The sequence below is a fragment of the Coloeus monedula genome, assembly GCF_965178545.1.
Source record: "Coloeus monedula genome assembly, chromosome: 19".
NCBI lineage: Eukaryota > Metazoa > Chordata > Aves > Passeriformes > Corvidae > Coloeus > Coloeus monedula.
In genome coordinates, this window is record NC_138799.1 from 1,871,186 (window position 1) to 1,898,682 (window position 27,497).

The 27,497-nt window shown below is 55.4% G+C and overlaps 1 protein-coding gene across 5 annotated transcripts in view; it reads left to right on the forward strand.

The window, feature by feature from the left end:
* MYOCD (myocardin) overlaps positions 1 to 24,073 on the forward strand; it is a 36,319-nt gene extending 12,246 nt beyond the window's left edge. Inside the window, exons 3-13 of one of the 5 annotated variants that reach the window (XM_082294374.1) lie at positions 814 to 869; positions 5,342 to 5,417; positions 7,657 to 7,818; positions 12,238 to 12,413; positions 13,717 to 13,842; positions 14,359 to 14,621; positions 14,948 to 15,101; positions 16,206 to 17,147; positions 19,683 to 19,796; positions 20,689 to 20,746; positions 21,402 to 24,073. In XM_082294374.1, coding sequence (XP_082150500.1) covers positions 814 to 869; positions 5,342 to 5,417; positions 7,657 to 7,818; positions 12,238 to 12,413; positions 13,717 to 13,842; positions 14,359 to 14,621; positions 14,948 to 15,101; positions 16,206 to 17,147; positions 19,683 to 19,796; positions 20,689 to 20,746; positions 21,402 to 21,970 — 2,696 coding nt within the window. In that variant the 3' untranslated portion in view covers positions 21,971 to 24,073. The remainder of the gene's footprint in view (positions 1 to 813; positions 870 to 5,341; positions 5,418 to 7,656; positions 7,819 to 12,237; positions 12,414 to 13,716; positions 13,843 to 14,358; positions 14,622 to 14,947; positions 15,102 to 16,205; positions 17,148 to 19,682; positions 19,797 to 20,688; positions 20,747 to 21,401) is intronic. The other 4 variants (XM_082294370.1, XM_082294371.1, XM_082294372.1 and 1 more) reach the window with 4 other exon arrangements.
* Positions 24,074 to 27,497: the final 3,424 nt, after the last annotated feature.

Below are 27,497 nucleotides of genomic sequence, written 5' to 3' on the forward strand. Positions count from 1 at the left end.
GTGCAAGGTTCTCCATGACTCCAGTACAGACTGCTCCATGGGACTGGTGTTCACTGGTCCAAGAGCCAGGGATTATTGGCCTTTTTCTGGGAGCACCTCTGGGTTAATCCTCCTTGGAGTCAGGAGGTGCTGAGGACATGGTCTGCTGCTTGCCTCCGTGCAGGGAGGTCTCATGTAACACAGCTCCTTCTGAGCAGGGGACAGGACAAATGTCCAGTCATGGTCAGTGACAGGAGAGAGATAAAGGACCACCTGGCAGAGGACAGGACAAATGTCCGGTCATGGTCAGTGACAGGAGAGGGATAAAGGAATACCTTGCAATGCCCTCGCTGGAGGCTGCCCCACAGACCCCACGAGCTGAGGCAGGCATTAATTTTCCTGCTGACCTCCAGCCTTAGTCACCTACAGGTTTTACTCTCAGGTGAGGCCCCTCACAGGTGTTTGCTCTTCCCGGATCTGTTTTCTGGAGCTGTGGTGCCTTCCAGGACCTGCAGGGAACAGGACAGGGAAAAGATGTATCTGCTCCCTGAGGTGTCCCACAGAGCACTGTGTTTCAAAGCCTGCACCCCTCCCTGCCCACGTGCCTCCTGCTCTCCCCATGCTCTCCAGCCCCCCTGCTCTCTTGCCATGGACTGGCTGAGAGCATGGGATTTCCCAGAGCTTTCCTGAGTTATTTTTAGTCAGCACAATAAAGAGAACAGCTCGTTTGTGTTGCTATTTTTATAGCACTCATTAAAATGCTGTTGCTGAATATCCTGGTAGCTGCTTGCTTCCGCTCCTGTGCTGACTGCTCCTCTTTCTTTCCTGTTGCAGCACTGAAAAGCCCATCTGCATTCCATGAACAGCGAAAAAGTCTGGAGCGAGCCAAGGTAACTCCTGCAGCCATCCCAGTGAGGGAACACATGGGCTTGCTTTGCATGATCACCAGGTTTGAAAGCACCTTCCACCACTGTCCCCTCCTCTGGCACCCTCCATGCAGGCCAGGTGGCCAAGGATGAGGGGCAGGGTGCCTGCCCTGCTTCCAGACATGCTGAGGCCAAGCCAGGGCTCACAAATGCTCTGGAGCACCCTTCTCCGAGCAGGGAAGCTATAAAAAAATGGCAAAGGGGGCATCAGTGCCCTGAGCTGTGGGGTTTTACAGCAGCCCCGTGTTTTACAAAAGGCTGTGGGCAGGGCACGGCTCAGCATGTCTTTGTCAGTCCTTGCAGTAAATGTCCAAGCAGTGGAACTGCTGCTTCCCCCTCCGGGTCACATCCACAGCCTGCTCCTCTGCACTGCTGTCAGCGAGCTCAGAGCAGGGCCAGCAGCAGCCAGGACTGAGGGAACACGGTCAGCAAGTGTGCAGGGGCAATGCAGGTGCCACCTGGAGCAAACCCCCAGGGAACTCCCACTTGTCACCAGGCAGGAGCTCTGGCTTTTAGCTCGGCAGTGCAGCTTGGCCATCAGGACACAACATCCAAGGGGGAAATGGGCCAGGCTCCCACCCACCCCATTACCAGGCTTCCCCAAACACTGCCAAAGGCAGTAGCCATTTCCAGAACACATTGAAACTCTGTGACCTGATCACTTTTTGGGAAATCACATTGGTTTTCCAATTACCCACAATCCAGCCTTGACCAAGCTGGAGGGATGATCCCAGAAAAGGAAGCAATTAATCATGCAGGTTTTGCTTGAACATGAGAATTTGTTCCATTAATCTACAAAACGTGCCTGTAGTCACATGGGAAAGGACCTTTGCAAGGAAAAGTGATTGTGAAATACAGGGAAGTGCTCTTCTGAACTTAAACACACTCCAAATCCCTTGCCCCAAGTCTCCCGTGGTAATAAATGGCGAGCACAAGAAATACAGTATGACTCTGAAAAATTAGTATGCTTACAAAATTTCAAGCAATCCAAAGTATCCTTGAAGTGTCATATATTTTACAGTTAAAGTATACATTTGTGTCTCTCTGTCTTTCTCTTCAAAAGCATTCACTGGCTAGTTGCCTGGGGAAAGGGGAAGGATGGTCTAGTCTATCCCAAACCACGGGCGTTTTCAGAAAGTGGTAATGAAGACACTGAGCACAGACCATAACAAACATTATTCCCTTTCAAAGCTGCCCTGCTTAGACCTGGGACCAGGAAGATCAGCAGCTGTTTCCAGACAGTTACGCAAAGGCATTTGTTGTTTAGCTGATATTCCCCCGAGCTGATGTTGTACAAAGAGAAAGCAGATAACTGTCCATGTGTCCTGAAAGCTCTTCTGCCTCACTGGTGTTAAGAAAGCTCACATCTGAAGTCTTCATCGTTTGCACCCCAGAGATGCAAATGCAGCTTTTTAACAGCCAGGGTCCAAAGGAACTGAAGTTGCAGCAGCAATGCAGCTGTAGGACAGCAGCTGGAGCTGAGCCCAAGTCAGGACCTGATCTAAGGATTAGTTGGAAATGCATTACATGAGTTTAAATGCACTCAGGTGCAGACACCAGCTTGCTTTGACCTGGCACAAGAACCAGGCAAACCTACACACGGTCCAAGCATGGGATTGTGTTGGTGGAAATAAGCTGGGAAAAAATATGGGGGAAGGGTAAGGCGTTGTAAAGACTTTAGTAAATAAAATGTCTATTATTTGTTTAAACATGTCACTGGCTATGTTAGAGGCTGGCATCAGGCCAGCGCAGCAGACTTTGAAGTTGATGTCCTATAATAGATTGCTGGGGTGGAGGACAGAGAGCAGGCTGGCTTTCCTGGGGCTGTCTGGCTCAGCAGGGCTTGGCCCCTCAGCATGGAGGGGCTGCGGGGGTGGCTGTCGTGCCTCTGCCCCAGAGCAGAACAACCCCACTGGGCCGGTCCTGACTGATGTGTGAGCACTGACAGACACCCCACTGCCCTACAACCTGCTCTGGTGTGTGAGCACTGACAGACAGACACCCCACTGCCCTACAGCCTGCTCTGGTGTGTGAGCACTGACAGACAGACACCCCACTGCCCTACAGCCTGCTCTGGTGTGTGAGCACTGACAGACAGACACCCCACTGCCAGTGACCTGCTCCGGTGCTCTCTGACCTGTGCTGTGAGCACGTGGTCCCTGATTCCCAGCCCAAGCTGTTCTGCTGAAGTTTGAGCACTCCACTGTGTGATATGCAGAACTGTGTCTCTTTTTTCCTGCAGCACTTTTTAAAGCTGTTTCACATCCTGTGTCCCAATAGCCATCTCACCCCTGGATCAACCAACCTCCCCTCCCCTCAGCCCCCTCAATGATGCCATCTCTGGCTCAATGGTGATGTCTGTAGCTGTTGCCCAGACCCTTCCATGGACCCTTTCAGATGCAGGGCACAGAACAGGGCCCAGCTGACACCCTGTGCTGTGTTTCCTTGCTGGTTTGGGGTTGTGGGTCAGCTGCTGATCACTGGAGTCTCCAGAGCATTTTAGACTTTTCCTATGCATGGAGTAACTAATTTCTAAGGCCCTGGCCAGGGACCACTGCAGGAGCATCTCTGGTGCATTGAGTCTTCATCCACTGCAGTGCTTAATCAGCTGGCTTAGCTGTGGCTAACTGTGACCTGAACACAGTCCTTCCCAAATGTCCTTCTTGAAACTGTAGCACATGTATTTCAGATCATCAATTGTGCCAAATCATGGTGCACTGTAATCTGTTGGCCTTGAATGATTCAGAATTAAGGAGTATGTCTTCTATCATTCAAGGCATTAATTAATATATTGGCTAGCAGGAAAAACTGCTTTGTAATAGGATTTGATAAATTCTTCTGTTTCTACTCTGAGCCATTTCCAATTCCTCTGGTGATCCACAGCTATGCTCCTTTTTTATATTAGTCTTATCCAGAACAAATTTCTCTGGCTTGCATGTGAGAAAGCCATGTGAGATAATGTCAAAACATGCTCCGAGTCAAGCTGCATGACATTCATTGTTTATTCCCACAATAGAAAACTGTCATTTCTCCATAGAAGGAATTTCGGTTGGTGTGATGTGACTTGTTCTTGATAAATCCATCCTGGCTGTTGCTCACCTCCTCGCTATCTTCAAAATTCATTTATATAGATTGTTTGATTACTTGGTCCAATATCTTGCTGTCTGCTTTATAATTTCCTAGTTTCTTTTTCCCGTCTCTTTTAAAGCTAGAAATTATTCTCTCCTTTGCTATAGTTGCTATTACTCTAGCCTCGTGTGTCTCAAACTGTTCAGGAATTTTTAACTCCTCTGAGAACCCTCTAACCCGTTCTCCACCCTGACAACTGGAGCTTCTTCTCTTTTGTTGATGAAGGTTCTTGGCTGAGCCACCTGTTTGATAAAGAGCCATTTATCTTTTTAGTGAGGATGGTTTTTAAAAGGCATTAAATCCTGTAGCCATCTCAGCAGTATGCACAATTATTTCTCCTGTTTATGGAACACAGATAGCACTTTCCATTGCCTGATCCTGGCTGCAGAAGTCCTTATAAGATCTTTTTCTCATGATCCTGTACATTTTGTACTGTGGATTTCCTATTTTGCTCCAGCTGCTTGTACTATTCCTTTATATTTATCCTTAAGATTTTAACCTCTTTGAACTATGTAAAATTTTTGTACTATTTCTTCTTGCAGCTCAGCTTAGCTAAGAGCTTGTCTAAGTTGAGCTCTAGCTTTTCTTCACCAGGGGATAAGCCTATATTTGTATTTTTGAGGTCATCTGCCCTCAAGGCTGACTTTCTGGCCCTTTTGGATGGTGTTACTGTACCTCTGTGTGCCTCTCTGTTCCTAAAGCCATGAGGGAGTTGGCACAAAGCTCCAGGACTGTGTCCATTGCAAACTCAGCTGCAGTGACTGCAAAGTAGATTTTCCCAACCCCATATCATAGCTTGGGTGAGGAACCACAGAGCACAGGGGCTGCAAGGCTGCAGGAAGGTTAAGCCTCGTGGCTGACCTGGGTAGAGAGTCTGAGTGGCTTCATGACTTGTTCCACCTGATCTCTCACTCTGGAGTGCTGGGCTTCCCACAGAAGCCACCAGGACACTCCGGAGCTGCCCTGGTGCAGCTCTCAGAGGTGACATGCTGTGCAGGCCCACCACTCCCAGAGAGTAAGTCTCACCCTTCCTGTGAGTTCTCATAACATTTTAGGCATAAGACCAACAGTGATTGCAAAGCAGTGGGTACAGAGAGCTGTCAGCAGCTCCGTGCACGCTGTTCCCTTTCTGAAGAGCTTCTGCCTAAGGACAAGCCAGTGTTTAAGTGATGAAAAATGTCATTTAGGAGCTCATTCAACCCAGCTTGCCATAAATCCAAAAGAATCGTGGGATGGCACAGGGGCAGGTGCTCTCAGTACCTTATTGCTGCTCTATAGCCAGGTAACTTCGCGTTTGTGTTCTGCAGACTGAAGATTATCTCAAGCACAAGATCAGAAGCAGGCCTGAGCGCTCAGACCTGGTCAATATGCACATTCTACAAGGTAAGACTGCCCGAGCTTCTCCCACATACTCCTTGTGTCTCCTGCCCTGGCACTTGTGTTTCTCCTGCCCCTCTTGTGTCCCTTCAGGAATCTCATCGCCATTATTTGTCCCAGCTGCTCATGGGGGGCTGACTCAAGTGGGACACGTATGAAATTCTGTCCAGACCTGATGTTCAGGAAGCAGGACATGCTTTTATTCCCTGACAGACACAGCCCCAAGGCCATCCAATCTTTCTCCCATCTTACTGCAGGGAGCAGTGTAAGATGCTCTAGGGAACAGTGAGGTACAGAACAGCTGTGAGAGAGAACTCTGTTAGACACTGGTGCCAATGTCTGATCATGAGGAGCAAACCCAGAGCATTTGTTGTTCAGGGCACTGAAATCCCTGTAGCAGGTCATTGTAACACCTTCCCAAAGCTGGACATCTTTTGTGCTGCTATAATTCTGGATATCCTATGTGACAGCCTGTGCAGTCAGTGACCCAAGCAGAGCTGTATGAAAAGCCCTGCTATCAGTCCGTGAGCCACAGCAGCTCTCTCCTCTCCCATCCTGGTGTTCCCTCTCAGCCAGAGAGCTGGCAGGGCTGTATCCCATCACAGACAGCAGAACACCACAGTGTCCCTCGTTATCTCCAGAGATAACAAGATCCTTAGAGACAGAGAGGATGTGCAGCCTCCCTCCCTCCTTGAGTCCTGTCACTTGCCTGGAAGAAGCAGATCACTCTCTGGCAGCTGTGAATGCTGCCCTCTGCTCTCAGCATGGATGCAATCTCTACTTCTTTTTCCCCTCAGGCAGGCAGGAGGGCTGAGCCAGCGTCACATGCTGGATCAGTGTTGCTGCCTTGCTTTTCCCTTGGGTTTCCATCCCTAAAATAAGCTAGCACCGTTGCTTGTTTAAGAGATGGAGAGTGTCTTTCCCTTAGGTTAAATAATAGAAGCAAGATGGACTGGAGGTGGGGGCTGTTACCAGACATGGAGGCAGCTGCAGTCCCTGGGCATGGACAGGGACAGGCAGAGCCAGCCTGGGGAGAGAGACTGCAGAGAGCAGAGGGTGCCTGGCTGTGCATTGAGCAAGATGCATGTGCTGCCCCACACCCCCCTTACCTGCAGCCTCTGCTCACACATCTGTCCACCCTGCTCTGCATTTCATGGAGCTGTGTCTTGGCATATCGTGGACTTACAAACCCATTTTGTTCATAACAGGACCTAGAGGTGATTGAAAGTGGCCAGGTGAGACAGTTCGCATCATCCAAGTGCTTTACAGGCACCCCTTCTGTTACTGGTCACCTCAAGGAGCTCATTTGTGTTCACTGTCTCTATAACCTGAGGCCAGGAATGGCCCTAGACCAGCTCTCCTGACTTCCTGCAGAGAATTTTCCATGGTATCAAGCCCTGTAGCTTGTGTTGCCCACAGTGTCTCTTCCAGAGAGTGTCCAGGCTTTGCAGATAGAACAACCTACACGCAGCTGTTCTTACTTTAGACCCTCAAGGGTTTAGAAATGGTCTGATTTAGAATGCCACTCCCTCACTACTCACACCTGTGCCAAGAGAGGAGCCAGATAGCTTTGTTCAGGAAATCTTTCTGTTTAAGTTGCTATTCTTCTGTCACCCCTCAATGACTGGGGTCTTCTCAGCTGGCTTTGGCAGGGCTGTAGCTTCCAGATCTACCTGCCTTTGCTCTGCTCCTCTCCAGCTCGTTCTTCCCTGAAGTCCTGGAGCACTGTAGTCATGTCACCTCCAAAAGCCCACAGTCCAAGACTCAGCATTTTTAATTCCAGTGTAAGCCATTTACTCCAGTTGTCAAGCACTGCAATGGTCCTATTCTCCAGTTGTTTCCCAGAAGTAGGGATCCATCTGCACTAGCCCACAAGGAGCCAGTGTGCTCCTGGCAGGCTGGAGCTGGAGGCCCCTTCGGCCCTTGTTTGTGGCAGCTTGCTGATGAAGTTTCCATCACAGATCACTCCTGGGCCTTGCAGAGGATGCTCCAGCTGCAGGCTGGGTTTGCAAGCCCAGGCTGGTAGACAGAAGCTCTTGTTTGGGAATGAAGAAGCTGGGCCTGAGGCTCAGAGAAGGACCCGTGCCCCAAACCCCACCCAGTGTAGCAGAGCAGATCCTGCTGTGCTGAGCCACGCTCAGGCGTTGGCCACGGCCCCAGAGGCTGTGCTGAAGGGCAGCAGGTTCTCACTGAGTGTTGTGCCCACAGGAACCCCTGGTCCTGATGCTTCTGTTTGGCCTTTTAGACTCGGCTGCAGAGGGGTCCATCCAGTCTACTCAAATGAAGCTGAAAAGAGCCCGACTGGCAGACGACCTCAATGAAAAGATTGCGCTCAGGCCGGGTCCTTTGGAGCTGGTGGAGAAGAACATTATTCCTGTTGACTCGGCTGTGAAAGAGGCCATAAAAGGTAGTGACAGGAATGTGTGTGCTGTGTGTGTGCGTGGAGTGGGGCAGGGGCTGCCGAGGGGACGAGGAGATACCACAGAGACAGCAGGAAGTGACCAACCTGGATGTAAGAGCTGCAGTTATTGCTTAAATGTCATTATTTTCACAATAACCAGCCCAGTCCAGCACAGCCTGTGAGCACAGCACTCTCAGAGCAGTGACACTGAAACATGCACAGTTGCTCAGCCACGTTCCCTCAGAAAGAACCTCCCTTCTTACACCCCTTCCCTCCCCAAGGCTTTGAGCACAGAAGTGATACCGTTGGAGACAGACACTCCTTCCTTCAGCATGAGAGAGAACCTGAATGCACAGGTGTGGTTGTGAGACCAGCCCAGATTCTCCCACTTGAGCCCTGCCAAGCTCTCACATCCCAGTAAATGGGGGTGAAGTGGCCCCAGTTCAGCAAAGCTGTGGTTCTCTTTTCTATTACCACTGGTGCTAGTGGTATGCAGGACCCAGCAGAGCAGGATGCTGTGTCCCTGGCCTGTGGAGCACCCTCGGGGTGCTAAATTGCTGGAGAATATGAGCGGGGGCCTGCACCCCCAAACAGGGTACACTCCTACCAACCAGGACCCAGAACCTGCCTTGTGCCTAAGCTTGGTTTTCCTCCATCACCTCCCCCCACCAGAGGAGGGAGGAAGAATCACCCACAATTACTTCCCCCACGCTGCTGCAGGGAAGCTGGAGTGGGAGCCAACACAGAGCAGAAAGGTGACTCAAATTTCACCAGGGCTCGGTGCCAGGACAGGGAGGTCTGAAAGCAGAGAAGGGAGCAGGAAAGCCATCAGGGTCCTGCAGTGACAGGACAGCAACCTGTATTTTTGAAGCCTGGGGCCATCTCCACATGTCCAAACTGGTGCTCAGGTCTCCAATGAGGCACTGAGAGCTGCTCTGCCCCTGGAAGCTGCTTGTTCTGTTGCTACAGTTTCTCAATCCATGGGCTCATTTCCACTGGCATAATCCCATTTGAAGGGTCTGTTCTGGAGCTCAGAGCAAGCTGGGCACAATGGCAGGGCTTTGGGACAGAAAGGGTCTTGGAGTGACAGGAGAGAAGCCAAAAATGAGAGTTGAAACAGGAAGCACTCTGACTTTCATTTCATTTCAGAAACCGTCTTAAGTGACATGAAATATTCCAGGCTCAGATACTGCTCTGTCCTGCCCCACAAATGTTTCTGCTCTTGGTTTGAGGGCTGTGAAATGCAGGCTGTGTATGTATAGCAGCTTCTAAAGCCTGGCCCTGGAGCTGCTCCACTCCCAGCATGTTGCAGCTCTCCTCTTTGAAGGTGAAATGTTCCAGGACTCTGCCTGAAGAGGAATTTTTAAGGAGAGTTCAAGTAAGATCTCCCCGGTCCCTTACTGAAGGAGAGAACAGAGGGGAAAAAAAAAAAAGTTTCAAAAAATCTCCCCCTATATAAACATTTGAGGCAGTTTGAGCATGACTTTATCCCCTGGAGCTGAGGTTTGGAGGCTGAGCAAATGAGCTTGAATCTTGGATAGAGCATCTCTCCAGCTGCCTTGTCAGGAGCTTGTGGTAAACAGAGATTTACGGCACCAAACTGTTAAAAACAAAAAGTCTGGCTTAAAAATGATTAGCTCAGTTTTAAATTTCTCCCTTTCACAATGCTCTTCTATCACATTGCTGGGGAAAAACGTGTCCTTGTGAGCCAGTTTCGTCCCATTTAGGGTGAAACACACAGCACATTAGGGTCCAACGTGAAGTTGCTTGCTACCATAGGATGCCATGAGAAGAAGGTGGTACAGCTGCAGCAGGAATACTGTCCCAGCCCTCAGGTTTCTGCAGAAGAAAGACCCAAGCTGAAGGATCCTCAAGTTCATTTTTGGAGTCAGAGGCACCTTGTGGTACTCATGGTTTGGGGCAAAGGGCTGAACAGAGGGCAGAGATGAGCACTGGCACTTCTGAACGTTAAGCCTTTTGTTTTTGCAATACCAGAAAGATGACAGGGTTTAAAATCATTTTACTTTAACCTTGGAATCTCAACTGTTTATACAGTGGAAAGTTCAGCTGACGTGTTCCTCTAATCACCTCCGGCAGGGTGAGCAGAAAGTGCCAGACCCCAACCGAAAGCCCAAATGTCCCAGTGACAGGAGGCTGCCAGTGCCCTGCATAGCTGAGCAGTGATACAAGAAACTTTTTTTACCAGGTCCTTGTCATCACTTTGTCCAATGCGCTCAAGAGGACAATACCCAGTGCATTAGAAACAGCCCGGAGCAAACACCATCCTGCCTGAGATTACAGCAGGGACACGGGATCAAGAAACAATATGCTCAGGCTGGGCTGGGTGAGAGCAGGACAGATAAGGGAAGCATTCCCCATTGGCACAGGCCTGCGGTATCAAGCAGCAGGATGCAGCACATTCCTGTCATGCTCTGGGCTGTCGCTGTGTCCTGAAGGTCCCCTGTGCTCCCAGCTTTGGCACCACTTCTCAACACACGCTTCCCTGCCAGCCCAGCAGGAGCCCTGCAGATCCACAAGTCCCCCTTGCTTGGAGTCGTTTTTCCCAAGAGGGGCTGTCCACGCTGGCCTGAGGGCATAGGAAGCAGCTCCCGTGCAGCCCAGGTGGACCATGCAATGCTGCAGCTCCTCAGGGACCTGTTTGGGTGCTGCCTCTGATAGAGAGGATGGAGAGGACACAGGCCCTCTTTCCAGGGAAATATGAAAATAGCAAGCTGAACACCGCTGATCCCATTTCCCCAGCCCATGTCTGGGCAGCAGCTCAGGCAGGGGGCCAGGGCTCTGTCCTCGCCCACCCTGGCACCAGCAGCCGCAGGGAGGTGAGATAACCCTTATCTCTCAGATAGGGGCAGGGGTCAGAGCAGGAGGTGCGTGTCGGTGAGAAGGTGCACATTGCTAGACCAGCAGCAGGGACAGGTGGAAGCTTGTCCCCAGGCCCTTCCTATTTCCCCATTTGTCACCTCGCTATCAGTGTGCCAAGCTGCCTGACAAATGCCAGACATGAGCACGAGGAGATTACGAGTGTGGCCACGCTGCTCCTTCCTCTACCCCCACCTGCAGCTCTCCCGAGGCTCACATGAGACCCTTTTTTTTTCTCAGCACTTTATTTATCATCAAAACCTCGGGGTCAAGAGCCCTTGCCCATCTGACTAGCAGATAACAGTGCAGGAGCTGTGCAGGCAGAGCAGCCTGGGGCTCTGGGGCAGGCAGTAGCCGTGGTTTGAACCAGTTCTGTGGGTGAAACCTGTGGACAGAGACAGGATGTGGGAACCTCTGTGCACCTGCAGCCACGTCCACCCTTGTTGGCTCTCGTGCCATGAGCAGATGGATCACACTCTGAGCCCATTTCACCCTCAGTCCTTCTGCTGAGGACGGGGCCCCATGCATGGCGTGGGTGTTTAGCCGGGGTGCTCAGATGAGGGAGAGCGACTCGTGCCCCTCTCCCATCTCAGCCCAGTGGAAGGGCAGGATGGCAGAGCTCCTCCTGCACCAGTCCCAGCTGTCTGCACCAGCTCTGCTATGCTGGCGGGCCGAGCTCCTCCAACCTCTCCTCTCTCCCTCTCCCCACGGTCCCAGTTCCTCAGATCCCTCTTCTCTCCCGGGGCATACAGTCCATGTTGTAAACGAGGCTGAGACTTTTGAAAGGAAAAGCCAACTCGTTTATTTATTACCTGCTGAGAGCGGGAACCCAGAATAAAACAATCCACCACCAAGACAGTGAGACCCGCTGGGCGCTCCCTTGGAGCCCCAGGTGCGCAGGAGGACGCGGTGCAGAGCACCTGGTGGCTTTTAGAGTCTCTGGTGCCACAAACTGGTGCATTTCTCAATCCTCGTGCTGATCGGTGCCTTCCCTGTCCGCTGGTCGGTCTGTACCTCCGTGCATTCCTCACCAATCCTTTCCAAACAACTCCGCTTCATTGCTTGGCTCGTTCTCCAGTCCCAGTCCAGGGCATCGTCCCCATCCCTTGTACCCTACGAAGCAATGCACCAGAAAGTTCCTCCTGTTAAACCCACTGGGTCCTTGTTATATCCCCATCCAGGGTTACATCCCAGCATTACACCCGTACAGTCTCGCAGCTTCCCTTCAATTAACATGTCCATCTATTCCACCCTCAGCTCCCCTCTTTTATATCTCATCTAAACTGTAATAACCAACACCCTGAAACCAACTCATTTATTACAGTCCGTGGTCGCGGTTCCTCACGCTCCTCCTCTCTCCCTCTCCCAATCTGCCCTGCCCACGGCTCGGACCCCGCTGCTCTCCCTCCCGCAGCCTCCGGGCACCCCGTGTGCCCCCCACCCACGGCCGGCGAGGGGGCGGTGGGCGCGGCCGAGGCCCCTACGAGGCTCACCCAGTCCCCCCGTCCCTCCCCGCAGGCTCTGACCATCGCCCCTCTGCCCCCACAGGCACCCAGGGCGGCTTTCCCCGCCCGGCCGACGCCTTCGCCTTCGAGGAGGACAGCAGCAACGACGGGCTGTCCCCGGAGCGGCCCCGCAGCCGCGGCTCCCCGGGCCCCGCCGAGCCGCCCCCCGGCTCCAAGGCCCCGGAGCCGCCTCCCGCCGCCTCTGCCGGGGCCCCCCAGGTAGGGAGAGCTGTCCTGGGGCCGGGGGGGATGCGAGGGAACAGGGGAGACTCGGGGGGACGGGGATGGCACAGGGGAGGGAGCACAGGAGGGACACGCGGGGCCGAGGAAGTGATTCCTGCCCTGTACTGGGCACTGGTGAGGCCACACCTCAAGTGCTGTGTCCAGTTCTGGGCCCCTCAATTTAGGAAGGATGTGGAGATGCTGGAGAGTGTCCAGAGAAGGGCAGCAAGGCTGGTGAGGGCTCTGGAACACAAGTGGTGTGAGGAGCAGCAGAGGGAGCTGGAGGGGCTCAGCCTGCAGAGGAGAAGTCTCAGGGGGGACCTCGTCCCTCTCTACAGCTCCCTGCAGGAGGGGGCAGCCAGGTGGGGGTCGGTCTCTTCTCCCAGGCAGCCAGCAACAGGACAGGAGGACACAGCCTTGAGCTGTGCCAAGGGAGGTTTAGGTTGGACACCAGGAGGAATTTCTTCACAGAAGGGGTGGTTGGGCACTGGGATGGGCTGCCCAGGGAGGTGGCGGAGTCACCGTCCCTGGAGGTGTTTAATGAAGCCTGGATGTGGCACTCAGTGCGGTGGGCTGGGTGACAAGGTGGTGATGGGTCACAGGTTGGACTCGATGACCTCAAAGGTCTTTTCCAGCCTGGTTAATTCTGTGGTTCTGGGTGATTCTGTGATTTTCTGCGAGTCTGTGACCCGCGGGGGAACCGCGGGGCCGGCGCGCCCTCTGCCCGCCGATGCGGGTACTGCAGCCCCGGGGAGCGCCGGGCCGGGGTGGAGCGGGGGACTGGGGGGACTGGGGGGACTGGGGGGAAACGGGGGGACCGGGGGGGCTGGGAGGAAACGAGGGGAATGTGGAGGCTGGGGGGAAACGGGGGGAAGGGGGAACTGGAGTGGATTGATGCAGGCTGCAGGGGCTGGGATGGACCGGGGGAAAGGGAGGAACTGGGGCAAACTGGGTTGGGGGAGGACCAGAGGGATTGTGGGCATCCACAGGTCAGCTGGGAGGACTGAGCTAGTTTTGAGGACACTGAGTGGCCAGCAGTGAGAAGAAGGAGCGAACAAGGATATGGGGCTCAGGTGAAATTGAGAGGGCTGGAAGGAGGACTGTGGAGACAGAGGACTGGGAAAGGACTGGGATAGTTTGGGGATGTGGCTGGGATAGATTTGAGTGGACTGGGATGCACTGAGGCATCTGTAGGGAGTGGGAACAACATGGGGTGAGGAAACGGGGTACCAGGTGCCCCTGTCCAGGCTGGGCAGCCCGTGGGTCCGGCCCCACAACCCCTCTCACCTCTCCCTTGCAGGATCGTCCCCCCAGTGCCGATGGCCACGCTCCGGACACTGCCCCGGGGCAGGGCAGCCAGTGTGACAGCCCCAAGCAGCCAGCGGGGCAGGAGAGCCCGACGCTCCCGGTGCCCTCTGCCGTGAAGGTAATGCCGGTGCCTCCAGACTGCCCCGGAGAGGAACCAGCCCAGGGCACCCGGCTGAATCCAAGCCTGAAGTGCCCATGTGCTGCGCCCCAAATGTGTGGGAGCTCTGGGTGTCTGGCCTTAAAGGCTTTGAATAATTCAGGCAGACAAACCTTGTGTCAAAACCTAATTTAATTCATTGTGTAATGGTACAAGATACAGCAATACACCTTGCTAGAGGCAGTTGCTTGAGTCCTGCACTGAAATCATCCCCTGGGGCTGGGAGCAGGAGACACAAGGCAGCACTGGAATACCTTCCAGGCAGGGAGGATCATCCTCCTTTCATGTGCTCTCCAGCACAGCTGAGATGGGACACAGTGCCAAGGGAGTCCCCCACATCCAGGCTCAGCAGCTCTTGGAGCTGGGGTGTCAGGGTGCCAGCAGGAGCTGCCTTTGTTCTATCCCAGGCCTCTGAGGTCCCATGGTGATGACAGGAGCTCTTCTCACACCTAATTCCTTTCCTTCTTGGCCCAACAGTCCAAATCATCCAGTGATAGCAAGAACCGTCACAAAAAGCCCAAAGACACCAAGCCCAAAGTGAAGAAGCTCAAGTACCACCAGTACATCCCTCCAGACCAGAAAGCAGAAAAGTCCCCTCCACCCATGGATTCTGCATATGCCAGACTGCTCCAGCAGCAGCAGCTCTTCCTGCAGCTCCAGATCCTCAGCCAGCAGCAACAGCAGCAGCAGCAGCAGCAGCAGCACTTCAGCTACCCCGGGATGCACCAAGGACAGCTAAAGTGAGTGGCACTGTGCCAGCAGCAGGACTTAGTCCTGTCTCTCTCCAGACCTTCCCCTGCTGTATCCATTTGTGCCAGAGCAAGGGGATAGAGGCATGCCACTGAACACAAAAGCTTGGGAACTGCACAAACTCCTTCCAAGCCATTCTGGCCGGGGCACCTGTGACCTGCTCCTGTAGGAGCAATCTCCTACAGCCCAGCCTGGTTTTCCTTGGCCATCCTTAACTCTCATATAGGAGACAGCAAGGGAGTGGAGGGATGGGATGCCGGGCACAAGGACCTTGGGGGAACAGACAACTCACCCCAAATCTCCTTTGTTATTTCAGGCAATCAAACGAGCAAATGGTCAAAAGTTCAAATTCTTCATCAGCCTCTGTCAACAACACCCCTCTTTCTCCAGTGAAAACCACCTTTTCAGGCCAGACTTGTGTCTCATCTATCAAGCCAGGGCCTCTGCCATCCAACCTGGATGATCTCAAAGTGAGTGCAAACTTCGTCACTGCAGGAGCAGAATGTCACAGCCTGAGCGTGCTGTGCCGCCTCTGAGTGTGTCAGGAGAGTGCCCTAGGCTGGGAGGGACCGTGTTACAGATCAGCACACCTGAACCCTGTGCTCTGAGCCACCCAGGAGCACAGCACAGCACCCTGGGGCAGGGCTTGGTCACTGTGGAGGTTCTGAACATGAGGGCTTGCTGCTCTGCAGGTGATGAGAGGGTGCACTGCTCTGGCCTGGGTATCAGCAATCCACAGGTGTAGGCTGGGCAGACTGCAGGTCAAGCTAAAGGATCATCTGAGCTGCTGCTCCTGCAGTTCCTGGCTCCATCCCTCTGTGGTTTTAGGGTGGACATTGTGGATGCTCTGACAGACCAGCCAGAAGGTGGTAGGGCAGCAGGGCCTCCCCTGTGTCTCAGCTCCCCAGTGGTTACTGCAGCCAGGCCAGCTCAGCTCTCTGCATGAGCAGGTACCTCCTGGTACATGAACTGTTTTGAGCACCTCTCATGTAGGTAAGAGAGGGCATAGAGGAGAATCCCTCATATCAGCTGTTCTTTTATACTTTGCTAATGGACCCTCAGCCATGGGGAAGGCCAAATCCTTCTAGGAGCAGAGATCTGGGGGCAGCCCAGAGGTAGAAATAATGTGAGCTTGCCCCAGCTCAGGTGACTGAATCGTGTGCCTGAGCATAGAGCAGGTGGCTCCAAAGTATGTGTCACATTCTCTGAGCTGTCAGCTGGCTCCTGGTCTGTGTTAAAGTCCTCTGCTCGTGGAGAAATCTACTGCTAGAAAGGGAATGCTGAGTTTCTTCCATGACCCAAGGACCATTGCTGGTTATGGAGAGGAGTCACATTCTTGGAGGAAGGAGGAAGGTTTTCCTGTTAGGAGGGGTTGAGATTCTGCAAGGATGTGCAGTGGTCAGGCCTGTGCATGGTGGCTCTGGTGACTGCAGGTGAGACAGGGAGCACCTGGGAGGGCAGAGCTTCAAAGCTGGAAGCTGCGAGCCTGTGATCCGAGACTCCTTGTTAGAAGCACTGCGTTTCTAAAGGGCTTATCTTCCCCTGAGACTGACCACGAGTGACCTTCCTTCCAGGTGTCAGAGCTGAGGCAGCAGCTCCGAATACGAGGCCTGCCCGTGTCGGGTACCAAGACAGCGCTGATGGAGCGGCTGCGGCCCTTCCAGGAGTGCAGCAGCACCACGGTGCCAAACTTCAGTGAGATCACCACCGTCACCTTCCCAGTCACTCCAACAAGCACCCTGTCGAGTTACCAGTCACAGTCCTCCACCAGCATGTTATCAAACGGCTTCTACCACTTTGGCAGCACCAGCTCCACCCCACCCATCTCGCCCGCCTCCTCTGACCTCTCTGTGAGCGGCTCTTTGCCAGACACCTTCAACGATGGGCCCATGTCTTCTCCACAGTTTGGTCTCCAGCCATCTCCAGTTCAAGGCAGCACTGAGGAAAGCCTCATGAGCAGCATGAATGGAGGGAGCATCCAGCTGGAACTGGAAGGAATAGACACAGAGAAAGACAAGATGCTGGTGGAGAAGCAGAAGGTCATCAACGAACTGACGTGGAAGCTGCAGCAAGAGCAGAGGCAGGTGGAAGAGCTGCGGATGCAGCTCCAGAAGCGAAAGAGAAGCAACGGCCTCGAGGAGAAGCAGCAGCCTGCTCAGCATTTCTTTGGTGTCCCTATCAAGCAAGAAAACACCGTGTCCAGCTGTCCATTTGCATCCAAACAAATGGCCCTGAAAGGCCAGGCCGGCAGCTCGGATAAGCTGAGTAACTGTGGGGTGCCGCAGGTGCCCCACATTGTAAATAGCCACTGCTTGGAGCCCGCAGGGCAGAGCGCCATCACCTCCTCGACATTCCTGAGCCCGCAGTGCTCCCCCCAGCACTCTCCCCTGGGGGCTGCAAAGAGCCCCCAGCACATCAGCCTGCCGCCGTCCCCCAACAGCCACTACCTGCTGCCCGTGTCCCCCGAGGGCCGCAGCGGGTCCCCGCCGGGCAGCAGCTGCCTCCGCACAGCGCCGGTGAGTGCCAGCCCGGGCCCCCACGGGGTCACACCTGCCTGGGGGAGGCCTTTCCTCTTGGCCCGGGGCCACTGGCAGGGCAGAGAGTATCCCAGCTGGACGATGGGTTGGAAGCTGATAGCACTGCAGGGTCCTTTGCAGGGTATCTTCTGGAGAGCCAAACACCACAGCCAGTCGCCCTGGGGCGGCCACAGCACAGCTCCCATGCCCCACGGAGCCCTGGCACAGCTCCCCTCTTCCCCAGGGGACCCCAACCCAGCTCTCTCTGCCCCTAGGTGAGCACTGGCAAAGTTCCCCGTGTCCTGGGAAAGTCCTGGCAGAGCATGCTCTGCCATGTGGAGCCCTGGCACAGTTCCCTCTGCCCTGGGGAGCCCTGGCACAGCTCTCTCTGCCCCTGGAGGGGTCCTGGCAAGCTCCCACTTCCCTGAGGGAGCACTGGCACAGCTTCTACCCTAAAAGAGCCCAAACCCAGCTGCCTCTCCCCTCAGGGGGAGTCCTGGCACAGCTTGCTCTGCCCCTGGGGGAGTCCTGGCACAGCTGCCCATGCCCCATGGAGCCCTGGCACAGCTCTATACACAGCAGGGAGGCACCAGCATGGATCTCTCAGCTCCTGGGAGAGCCCTGGAACAGTTCCTACACCCCTGGGAGACCCCGCTGCAGGGCTGCAGGGCTTCCCAACATCTTGCCAAGCCATTGTGGCTCCCAGCAGTGTGTGAGGGATTTTCACCACTGAGCTGGAGGAGAGCAGTTGCCCCGGGGAAGCCTTTTCTCAGGAAGCTGGAGCAGGGCTGGCAGTTGAGGTCTGCAGTCAGAGAGAGCTTGTGCCTCCCCAGCTGGCCACCAGCACAGCAGAGAGTTGTCCTCAGCAGCCACCACTCCTCACTCAGCCCCCTGGACAGGTATGAACGCCTGGGGAGGGGGACAGGCTGCCAGCACAAAACAGCACAGGGTTCTGCTGATGGCAGCCCCAGTCCGTGCAGGGCCCTCCCAGGGCTCCCCAGGGAGCAGCAGCACCTTTCAGTGGTCGGTGCCATGCCAGGGGTGCAGGGTGGGCACACGGGGGTGTGGCAGGGGCAGCCTGGGTGTGCAGGGCAGCCCACGCCAGAGCAGGGCTGCTCCCAACCCACCCACGGCAGCCCCGAGCAGGCCCTGGGGTGCAGCCCTGCACAGTGGCACAGAGTGGGGCTCAGTGCTGTGTCCAGAGGACAGTGAGGTAGGTGCTGTGGGCATCTGGCAAACAGCATGGCCAGTGAGGTGGGAAAGGGCAGCAATTTAGGGTGGGGAGGGCAGAGACAGAGCTGCCAGTGGAAGGGGCATGGAGGACAGTGGGGTTGGGGTGAGGCAGGCAGTGGGGCTGCTGTAGGGGTGAGGAGGGTGATGGGAACACTGGTATGGGTGAGCTGGGCAATGGGGAGCAGCGAGCAGGGGATGCAGGGAGTGACTGGGGCTGTGGAGGTGAACTGGGCACCACAGCAGAGCTGTGGGGGCAGTGGGCAGTGGGACACAGTGCTGTGAGGTGATAGCCAAGAGAGGCAGCAGGGCTGCTCTGGGCAGCTGGGCAGTGGTCAGTGAGGGTCAGGAGGGAGCAGGGGCTCTGCAGGGGCATCTCCAGCTCCTCCCTCGCTGCCCAAGGGCTGGGGGTGTACAGAGGGGATGGTTCCATTGTGTCCTGCAGCTCATCCCAACTCCACCACCACCCATCCTGGACATTCCTCTGCTGCCTGCAAGGGACTCCCAGGAGTGAGGGTCCTTCTTCAGCAAGAACTCCTCCTGTCTGCCCAGCACTGCAGTGCTGTTTCCCATGAGCCAGGGGTAGTGTTCCTTTCAGCTGCCCTCCACAGAATGGTGGCTGGGATGTGCATTGCCAGGCAGAGTGACCTCACTGCTGCCCTGGATCCACTCCTGGATCCAGCCCACCTGGAGGGTGAATCCCCTGGTGCTGGTTTTTGTGGGACAAAGCCATGGCCAGGCAGTGGGGAAGGACACACAAGGACCTTAGAGGTGATGGGCACAGCAGCTAGCAGGCACTGTGCTTCAAATGTGGTCCATCCTGGAAGGGGAGCCTGGCAAAAAGCTGGCAAAGATACACAGGTGTTTGGCACAGGCAGAGGTTTCCCTCTTTTGCGTGATCTTCCCTGGCTTGAGCTCTGTGAGATGCCCCCAGTCAGGTGGTGATGGGGAGGGCCTGGGGGGTGGCTGGGGAAGTGCCTCATCGCTGGCCAAGCACAGCTGACCACCAGCAGCATCTCTGTCTTCCCTTTGTCCTGTGCCTCCACAGCTGACTGAGCACCAGGACATTCTGTGACACCCTGTCTGTGCCCTGGCAGTGACCAGAGGCCAGCCTGGCCCTGCATCTCAGAGCCAGGTCAGGGAGCTGGTTTACCTGCCTCTATCCTGCTCACAGCCCAGGCATTTTGTTTTTGTTTGACCCACAAAATCGTGATTTTCCCTGGCACCACACCAACCCCAGCAGGGGTGAGAGCGCCGGGCCTCCCGCCGTGCATTGACTCCATTTCCCTGTATCTCCCCATGCAGATGGCTGCGCAGTCAGGCCAAAAGTTTTCTATTTCATCCCCAAGTTTTTGTAAGTCAAGCCCAGCCCTGTCAGAGGTAAAGCAGCCTCCAGCCTATGAGGATGCAGTGAAGCAGGTAACTGCATGGTTTTTGTTTCCTACAGGGCTAGGGCTGCCCATGATGTCTTTTTGAGGTTAGTGGGACTCAGCTGCAGGAGTTCCAGCCTGTTCCGTGGTCTCTGGGTAGGACAGGTCTGTTTCCATGAGGAATGGGCTTTTTTGAAGGGTTAGTTGCTGACCAGCTGCCTCAAAGCAGTCGGACACCCTGCTGGGCACCCAGGGGTCCTGACACCCCCCGAGTCCCCCAGGCTGCCAGTGTACTCTCTTTGGGTTCTTGATGCTCTGGGAGAGACAGACCCTTGAGCATTCCCAGGTCACCAGGAAACCTCATCCTGCTCTGTGCCATCTGCCCCCCTGAGCCGTACCTGCAGCGCTGTGCCCCCGGGGAAGACTGGCCCTCTTCCTTCCCACCAGAGTCTGGGAGCAGCCTCAGTGCTGGGAGTGGTGGTGCCTTTAGGAAAGTGGAGTGATGCTGCTGGCAGAGTGAAAATGGGCTTTTGGGTGTGTTCAGGAGATCCTCCAGGTTCCAGTCAGGGAGAGGAGGGAGATGGGCAGTGCAGGGAGCAGGGAGGGCAGGCAGGCACATGCCAGCGTGAGGTGCTGGGGCCAGAATGTTGCTGTGTCCTGAGGGCCCAGGGACAGGGCAGGCTGTAGTGGCCACTGAGCAGAAGGTTGGCAGCAGGGAAGGGTGCTTTGCTCCCTGGATCCACCGTGATTGAGCCACACCCTGCGGTGCCCTGAATGCTGCTGCCAGCCCCATGTTGGTATGGCCTCTCTTCTGCATGGGAGGAAGCCATTTGTGGGGTCTAGAGCCATCTTTTTTAGGGTCTAGAGCCATCTACCTGGCTTGTGGCTGGAGGGACTCTCCTCCTAATGGCCTCTACTCTCCTCTTTGTCGTTTGCTGCAGCAGATGACACGAAGTCAGCAGATGGACGAGCTCCTGGACGTGCTGATTGAGAGTGGAGGTACGCTCTGCTTCCCTGTTCCCCTCCGGGGCTTCCCCTCCAGGCCAGCCTCGGTCTGTGGGGCTCAGTGCATTCTGTGCACCCCAGCAGAGCTGCCTGAGTCGAGTACAGCTTTCACCTGTCCTCCCTGTGCCAGCAGCCACTGAGATTGAACCCAAAAGCATATTGGCCCTCCTGGAGCCTCCTCCTGCATGTGCCAACCCAGTGGGGTGGTCTGGGCTCGGCTGTCACCTGTGCAGAGAGAAGGGACAGCAGGGCAGCAGCCCTGTGCACAGCACTGCCAGCCCCCTCCCCACACAGAGCCCCCGGTGTCCCCCCCCTTCCCAGTGCTGCCAGTGCCATCTCCCACACAGAGCACTTCTGGTGCCCTCCCCTGTGCAAAGTGCTGCCTGTGCCCTTTCCCAGCCCCCTGGGGACAGCTGCCAGTGCCTGTGCCCTAGGGACTGTGGCCAAACGCAGGGGATCAAGGTCAGAAAGCAGGAATGAGCGAGGCTTCCCGCAAGGAGGGTGGGCAAGCAGTGCCAGTGGGATTGAGTGGGGAGCAAGTCTCCCTGGGGATGCCCAAGAGGTCAGCTGGAGGGCTGCGGTGGTGCCCCTGTGCCCAGCAGCGGCGGGCACTGTCAGAGCACCTCAAATCCCTCTCATTTGTTGACAGAAATTCCAGCCAATGCCAAGGAAGATCGGTCCTGCCTCCAGAAAGTACCTCAGATAATGGTGTCTACAGGGAACTCCGGTGCCTCCGTCCCCAAGGGCTCCGCCCCGTTCGAGCCGGGGTCCTCGGCGCCGCTGCCCTTCGAGCACTGCCCGGGCAGCAGCGACGCCCACCTCGAGGTGCTGCTCAACGCCCACAGCCCCCTGGGCAGGGTCAGCGAGATGGCCCTGCTGAAGATGGGGACAGAGGAGCCCCACTTCGAAGGGATGATGGAGGGGTTCTCCGGCAAAGCCGCAGATGAACTGCTCAACTCCCAGGAGATTTTACAGACTCCCCTCTCGCCCATGGAAACGCAGCTCTCCCCTTCCCCTGCCGAAGGCTCCGGTTTACAAATGAGTTTCACTGAGTCTCCGTGGGAAACAATGGAGTGGCTGGACCTCACGCCCCCCAGCTCTGCCACCGGCTTCAGCTCGCTCACCCCTGCCGGCCCCAGCATCTTCAACATCGATTTCCTGGATGTTGCCGACCTCAACCTGAACACCAGCATGGACCTGCACCTGCAGCAGTGGTGAAGGGATGCACTGGGGCAGGATGCTGTGAGCCTGCAGCAGGCGGCACAGTGTTCCTGTCGTGCGAGAGAACATGCAGGGCTAACGTGCCTCATCCAGGGGAAACTGGAGTCATTTTCCCAGCATATAAACTTGTTTGCATTTCCAGTCACTGAAAATGACAGCACAACGACTCTGGTACTTTGGTTTTCCTCCATTGACACAACCCCACAGAGGACACCAGTGCCTGAAACAACACATCCTTGGATTGACAAGAACTTCACTTTTCTTTCTTTAGTCTTCCCCCCCGCCCTGGTTTTAGCAGTCACTCTCGTGAGAACTGGAGCAGCTCATGACAAGACTGTGTGGTGAGGTGACCTCACCTGGGTGGCAACAGGAAATCATGGAGAGGGGAGCCCACTGTTCTCCTCTCCTCTCCTCTCCTCTCCTCTCCTCTCCTCTCCTCTCCTCTCCTCTCCTCTCCTCTCCTCTCCTCTCCTCTCCTCTCCTCTCCTCTCCTCTCCTCTCCTCTCCTCTCCTCTCCTCTCCTCTCCTCTCCTCATCCAGTCTTTCAGGCAAACCTGTTGTGCTCACCTTGGCCATGCCCATGCCAGGGTGAGGAGCAGGGAGCTGTGCCCAGCCAGGTAGCAAGCACCCTTCTCTGCACAGCCCGGCTCTTGCTTCCCTCCTGCCCAAAGCTGCATTGCCCCATCCGTGCACAGCTCTGCTCCAGGTGGATCAGAGTTGGAGATCACCGTGTTCGTGGTGGCACCTTGGCATGTCCTGAGGGGCTGAAAGCCCAGGAGCCGTCCTGGCTGCATTCTGAACAGGATCAGGCTGCAGCAAGTGACCTTGGAGCAGAGAGCTCTGGACATTGGAGGCAGATGTTCAGGATGCAGGTGCAGGAATGGCGGGGATGTGGCATCCCAGTGGAGCAGCCGTGTCCCCGCTAGCACGGCGCACACAAAGAGATGAGTGATGTGTTTCGGCCAAGGTAGGAGCAAGTCGTATGAAAGAACCAGCCAGGCTTTGGAGGGGCTGTTCTCTGCACAGCCAGGTGAGGATGATCTCCACCCCCTCGCACGATCCGGGAGCGGAGGGAGCCCGGCAGGGACACTCAGCGAGCGCTCTGGGGCAGAGCTCAGCGGGCCCTGGTGTGGCTGCGGGTTCGTGTGAGCGCCTGCTGGTGCTGCCTCCACTCCTCTGCCATCCTCCCCTCCACCCTTTTGCCCACCCCTCCTCAATCCCCAGCCGTCATCCCCTCCTCCCCCAGTTTACTGCAGCGTCACTGCTCCCTCAGCCCAGAGCAAGGCTACCGGAGAACAGCTGTGAATCACCGAGCCTGGAGGAGCCCGTTCTCCCGATGCCGGCAGAGAAGGAAGCTCTCCCGCAGTGATGCTCCCGTTTGGAATCACCAGCATTTCTCCTATGAGTCTCTGTGCAATATTCTTCCTCAGGCTCTAGCAAGAAGGAGCCTTTGCTTCACTTCTTGGCTTCCACCAAAGAACTTGCTGCAGACTGTGTGATGGACACGTCTGTTCATTGCAACTCTGGTTTTGCCAAAGTAAATATTGTTGCTGACAAAGATTGTTAAACTATTTACAGACTGAGTGTATTTAATATTTGTGTTACTGGAAGGACAGCACACGGAGATGAAGCTGCTGGGAGGAGGTCCAGCCTGGCCGTGGCTCCCGTGGCGCTTCCCCAGGGATGCTGGAGCTGTTGGAGGCAGCTCTGCAGCCCGGGCGGTGTCCCCAGTCCCTGGTGTTGTTGCATGCTGTATAAAGCACGTGGCAGTAGCTTTCAAGTCACTATTTAAAGCACCACTTTTCTATTGTACAAATGTCACAGGGCACTGCTAGGATAGACAATCACAGGTTGCATTTTTTAAAAAGAATTTCTTTTTCTAAGTGAGAGATTTTTTTGAAGCCAGTCCGTGGAGAATATTCAGAGCACTTGAACCAGAGTAGTGTTAGCTGCTCCACTGCGGCCTTGTACAGAGCTTTCCAGGTAACTTTCTCCTCTCAGCAAATGTATTTCCTTGTTTAAAGGGATGCTGTCAGCTTCAAACCTGTAAGCAAGCACATTTCCTTACCTATGTTACCAGCAACACCTACATTATTAAAACCCTTGTCTTGCCACTCTGTCTGCTCATGGTTTGCTGTTTGATTTCACTGTGGGACAGCCACAGCTATCCCATCTGCCACCACCTGGTACCAGCTCCACACTCTGGGACAGTTACAGTCCTTCAAAGCCAGAAGAATTTCATTCATGGCAGCAGTTTCTCCTGGAAGATTTCTGAACACACCAGCCAGAGTCTCCCGTCTTTTTTCTTCTGTTGACTCTGGTTTTGCTTTGTTTTCCTGCAGGCCCCACTCCTTGGGTCAGGTCCCCCTCAAAAGGCAGAGCTGAGCCCTTGCCCAAGCCCCTTGGTATTTTTGTCAGCACTGGGCTGGTGGCTGCAGGGTGCTGGGTACCGGCAGAGCTCTGCCACAGCCAAACCTCCCACTGCCCACAGGCAGAGCAGGCTGGGCCCTCACCCCGGGGGACCTTGCATCCTTCTCCAGAGCAGCCCTTGGTGTCTGTTTCCAGATCCATCACATCTTTCCTTGGATTAGAAAAGGTTCCCTGGGTATTTACCCACCTGCATGCGAGGAGGGACTGCCCAGGTGGGCTAAAGGTGAAATGGTCCTGAGACATTGCTCAAGTGAATCTGAAACAATGAACAAATAACCAGTTCCTATGAACACCTTTTAATTGGACATTAAATTGGACATTGGCCCACACCCTGAAGCCAGGCGTGCTGTGATAACTGCCTGGGCTGGGCCAGGTCGTGGTCACTCAGAGAATGGGGAGACAAGGCTCAGCCTAGGATTATTTCAGGAATATCAGTGGACTGGAGCACTCCCCCGCCCTGTCTGCCTGCTGAGGAGAGCCTGCCTGTGCCCCCGCAGCAGAGCAGCTGGGGAGGCTGAGTGTCCCTGCTGTGACAGGCGAAGAGCAGAGTGAATGGAACAGGGAGCCACAGCTCTGAAGGGCAGGAAGGAGCCTGTCAGGTGCCAAGGTTTGGAGCAGAGCACCTGGGGAGGCTGAGTCAAGGGCAGGGTGCTCTGCCTCAGAGAGAGGAGTGCTCTGGCCAGGACAACTGGACACAATGGCCACAGAGCCAGAGCAGGTGTGTGGTGTCTAACGAGGTGCTGGGTCACTCAGAGCATCTTCTCTGGTGGATTTTAGTGTAGCTCTTGTTCTGCACCCGCAGGCACAGCATGGACACCCCCACAGATACCACAGGCTTCACCACACACAGTCCTGCAAGCCAGCAAATCTCAGCGTGAGTAGCTGCCTTCCTACACACACCAAACCCCTCTGGCCTTCTGGAGCCTGTGTGTGCTTTTGGGGCTGTTGGCACAGCTACACGCGCAGGGTGACACCCCTGCACCCAGCTCTCCCGCTCGGTTGAGCAGGGCTTTGCTGTTTGCACACACCACGTTCTCCTGATGGGTGGCACGGGAGTTATGCCAAGACAAAGGCTGTCTGGCAGATGCCCCCCGGAGCAGCCACAGCCTGTCCTGCTCTTCTATTTCCAAAAGAACGGTGCTGTGTGTCTCCAGGAGAGGGAGTTTGTGCTTCACCTCGTTCTCCAAGCACTTGCACAGCTGTAAACACAAAGCAAAAATACAACAGCTGTTTCCTTTTCTTGTTCCTTAGAGCGGCCACTCCATCTTTCCCTGGGCCCTTACCACGCTCAAAGCAATGGCCACGTGTGATTTGTATCGGGATTCAAAGGGGAAATGGAGTTACTTTAAAAAGCAGCACCTATGTGTTAACAGAATCATGGAATCACTGAGGCTGGAAAAGCCCTCCCAGGCCATCCAGTCCCAGCTGTGCCAGATCCCCACCTTGTCCCCAGCCCAGAGCCCTGAGTGCCACCTCCAGGGATGGGCACTCCAAACCTCCCTGGGCAGCCCCTGCCAATGTCTGAGCACCCTTTCCATGGGGAAATTCCTGCTGCTGTCCACCCTGAGCCTGCCCTGGCCCAGCCTGAGGCCGTTCCCTCTCCTCCTGTCCCTGTTCCCTGCCAGCAGAGCCCGACCCCCCCGGCTGCCCCCTCCTGTCAGGGACTTGTGCAGAGCCACAAGGTCCCCCCTGAGCCTCCTTTGCTCCAGCCTGAGCCCCTTTCCCAGCTCCCTCAGCAGCTCCTGGGGCTCCAGCCCCTTCCCCAGCTCCATTCCCTTCCCTGGACACGCTCCAGCCCCTCAGTGCCTTTCTTGAGGGGCCCAGAACTGTCCCCAAGGCTGGAGGCACCTCAGCAGTGCCAGCACAAGAGGGAACCCCCCGGAACACAGGTCTGAGCCCTTCATTTATACTTGCCTGGCCCCCAAAGGACAGACAGGGCTGGGATGAAGGCCAGGGGATAAGGTCGGAGTTTTTCTGTGCTGCCTCAGCAGTGACACAGAGGGATCCTCAGTGAAGGCAGTGAAATGCCTGCAGGCAGGAAAACACCCCAGAGAGGGAATGAAGCATGAGTTCAACAAGGAGCAGTTGAGAGGGACTGAAATGTCCACAGATAACATTCCCTCCAGTATGCCCCAGTCACAGGGGAACAGAGCTGAGAGGGATCCGCTCCCTCCTGCAGAGCATGGGACCATCCCGTGCAGGGATGGACTCACATACAGCCACCAGCACCTGTGAGCTCCTTCAGCTGTGCCAGCTTCCTCAGGGCAAACCCCAGGATGCAAAGGCAGGTGGCAGTGCCAAAGGAACAGAATCCCAGAGCATTCCTAGTTCACAGAACACAGGGCTGTGAGGTGAGGAGCTGTGTTCTCTGGTGGCTGCCCAGTCAGGAAGGACCCTCCCTGGTGTGTGCTCAGATTTTGTCTTCTTCCTTCACCAAATGAGGGATCTTGGATTCTGACTGAAGAGTGAGGATAGCAGGTGACCCAAAAATCTTGAAAGTGTTGTGGTGGCAACAAAGAGCTCCAGAAAAAGGCTTGGTGTGGTGGGAACACAGAATTTAGGCAAACTGACAGACTTGAGCTGTGTGAACCTTTCACACTGTGCATCTCTACACAGCAAGGCCTTCTTCAGCTCCGTTTGTCTTCCCTGCCTTCCCTTCTCTCGACACAACTGTCACCCTCCAAGTGATGAGACCCTGCAAGAGCTGGTGTCAGGTGATCCATCCATTCCCAACTATTCCAGATCCTGAGCTATGCCATGACCAAGGATCCCTGCAGGATGCTCTGCTCTCCCCTCTCTGGGCTGGGCACTCTTGGACCGTCCCATCCAGCCCACTGGAGCAGGACAGGCTCTCCCCCAACACTCTTTTTTTCCCAGTGGGGCTGCTGGGGCCCAGTTCTGCCCCCTTGACAGGACAGATTCCAAGCCCTCCACAGCTTCCAGGCAGAAGAGACACATCCCAGCACCGGGCAGTAGGACTTAGCCAGGACTCTCAGATCATGTGGGTCCTGCAGACCTTGACTGCTCTTGCAAAACTAAAGCAGCCATCACAGCTGGGAGCAGCAGCTGCCCTTCCCCTGGCATGTGGGCATGG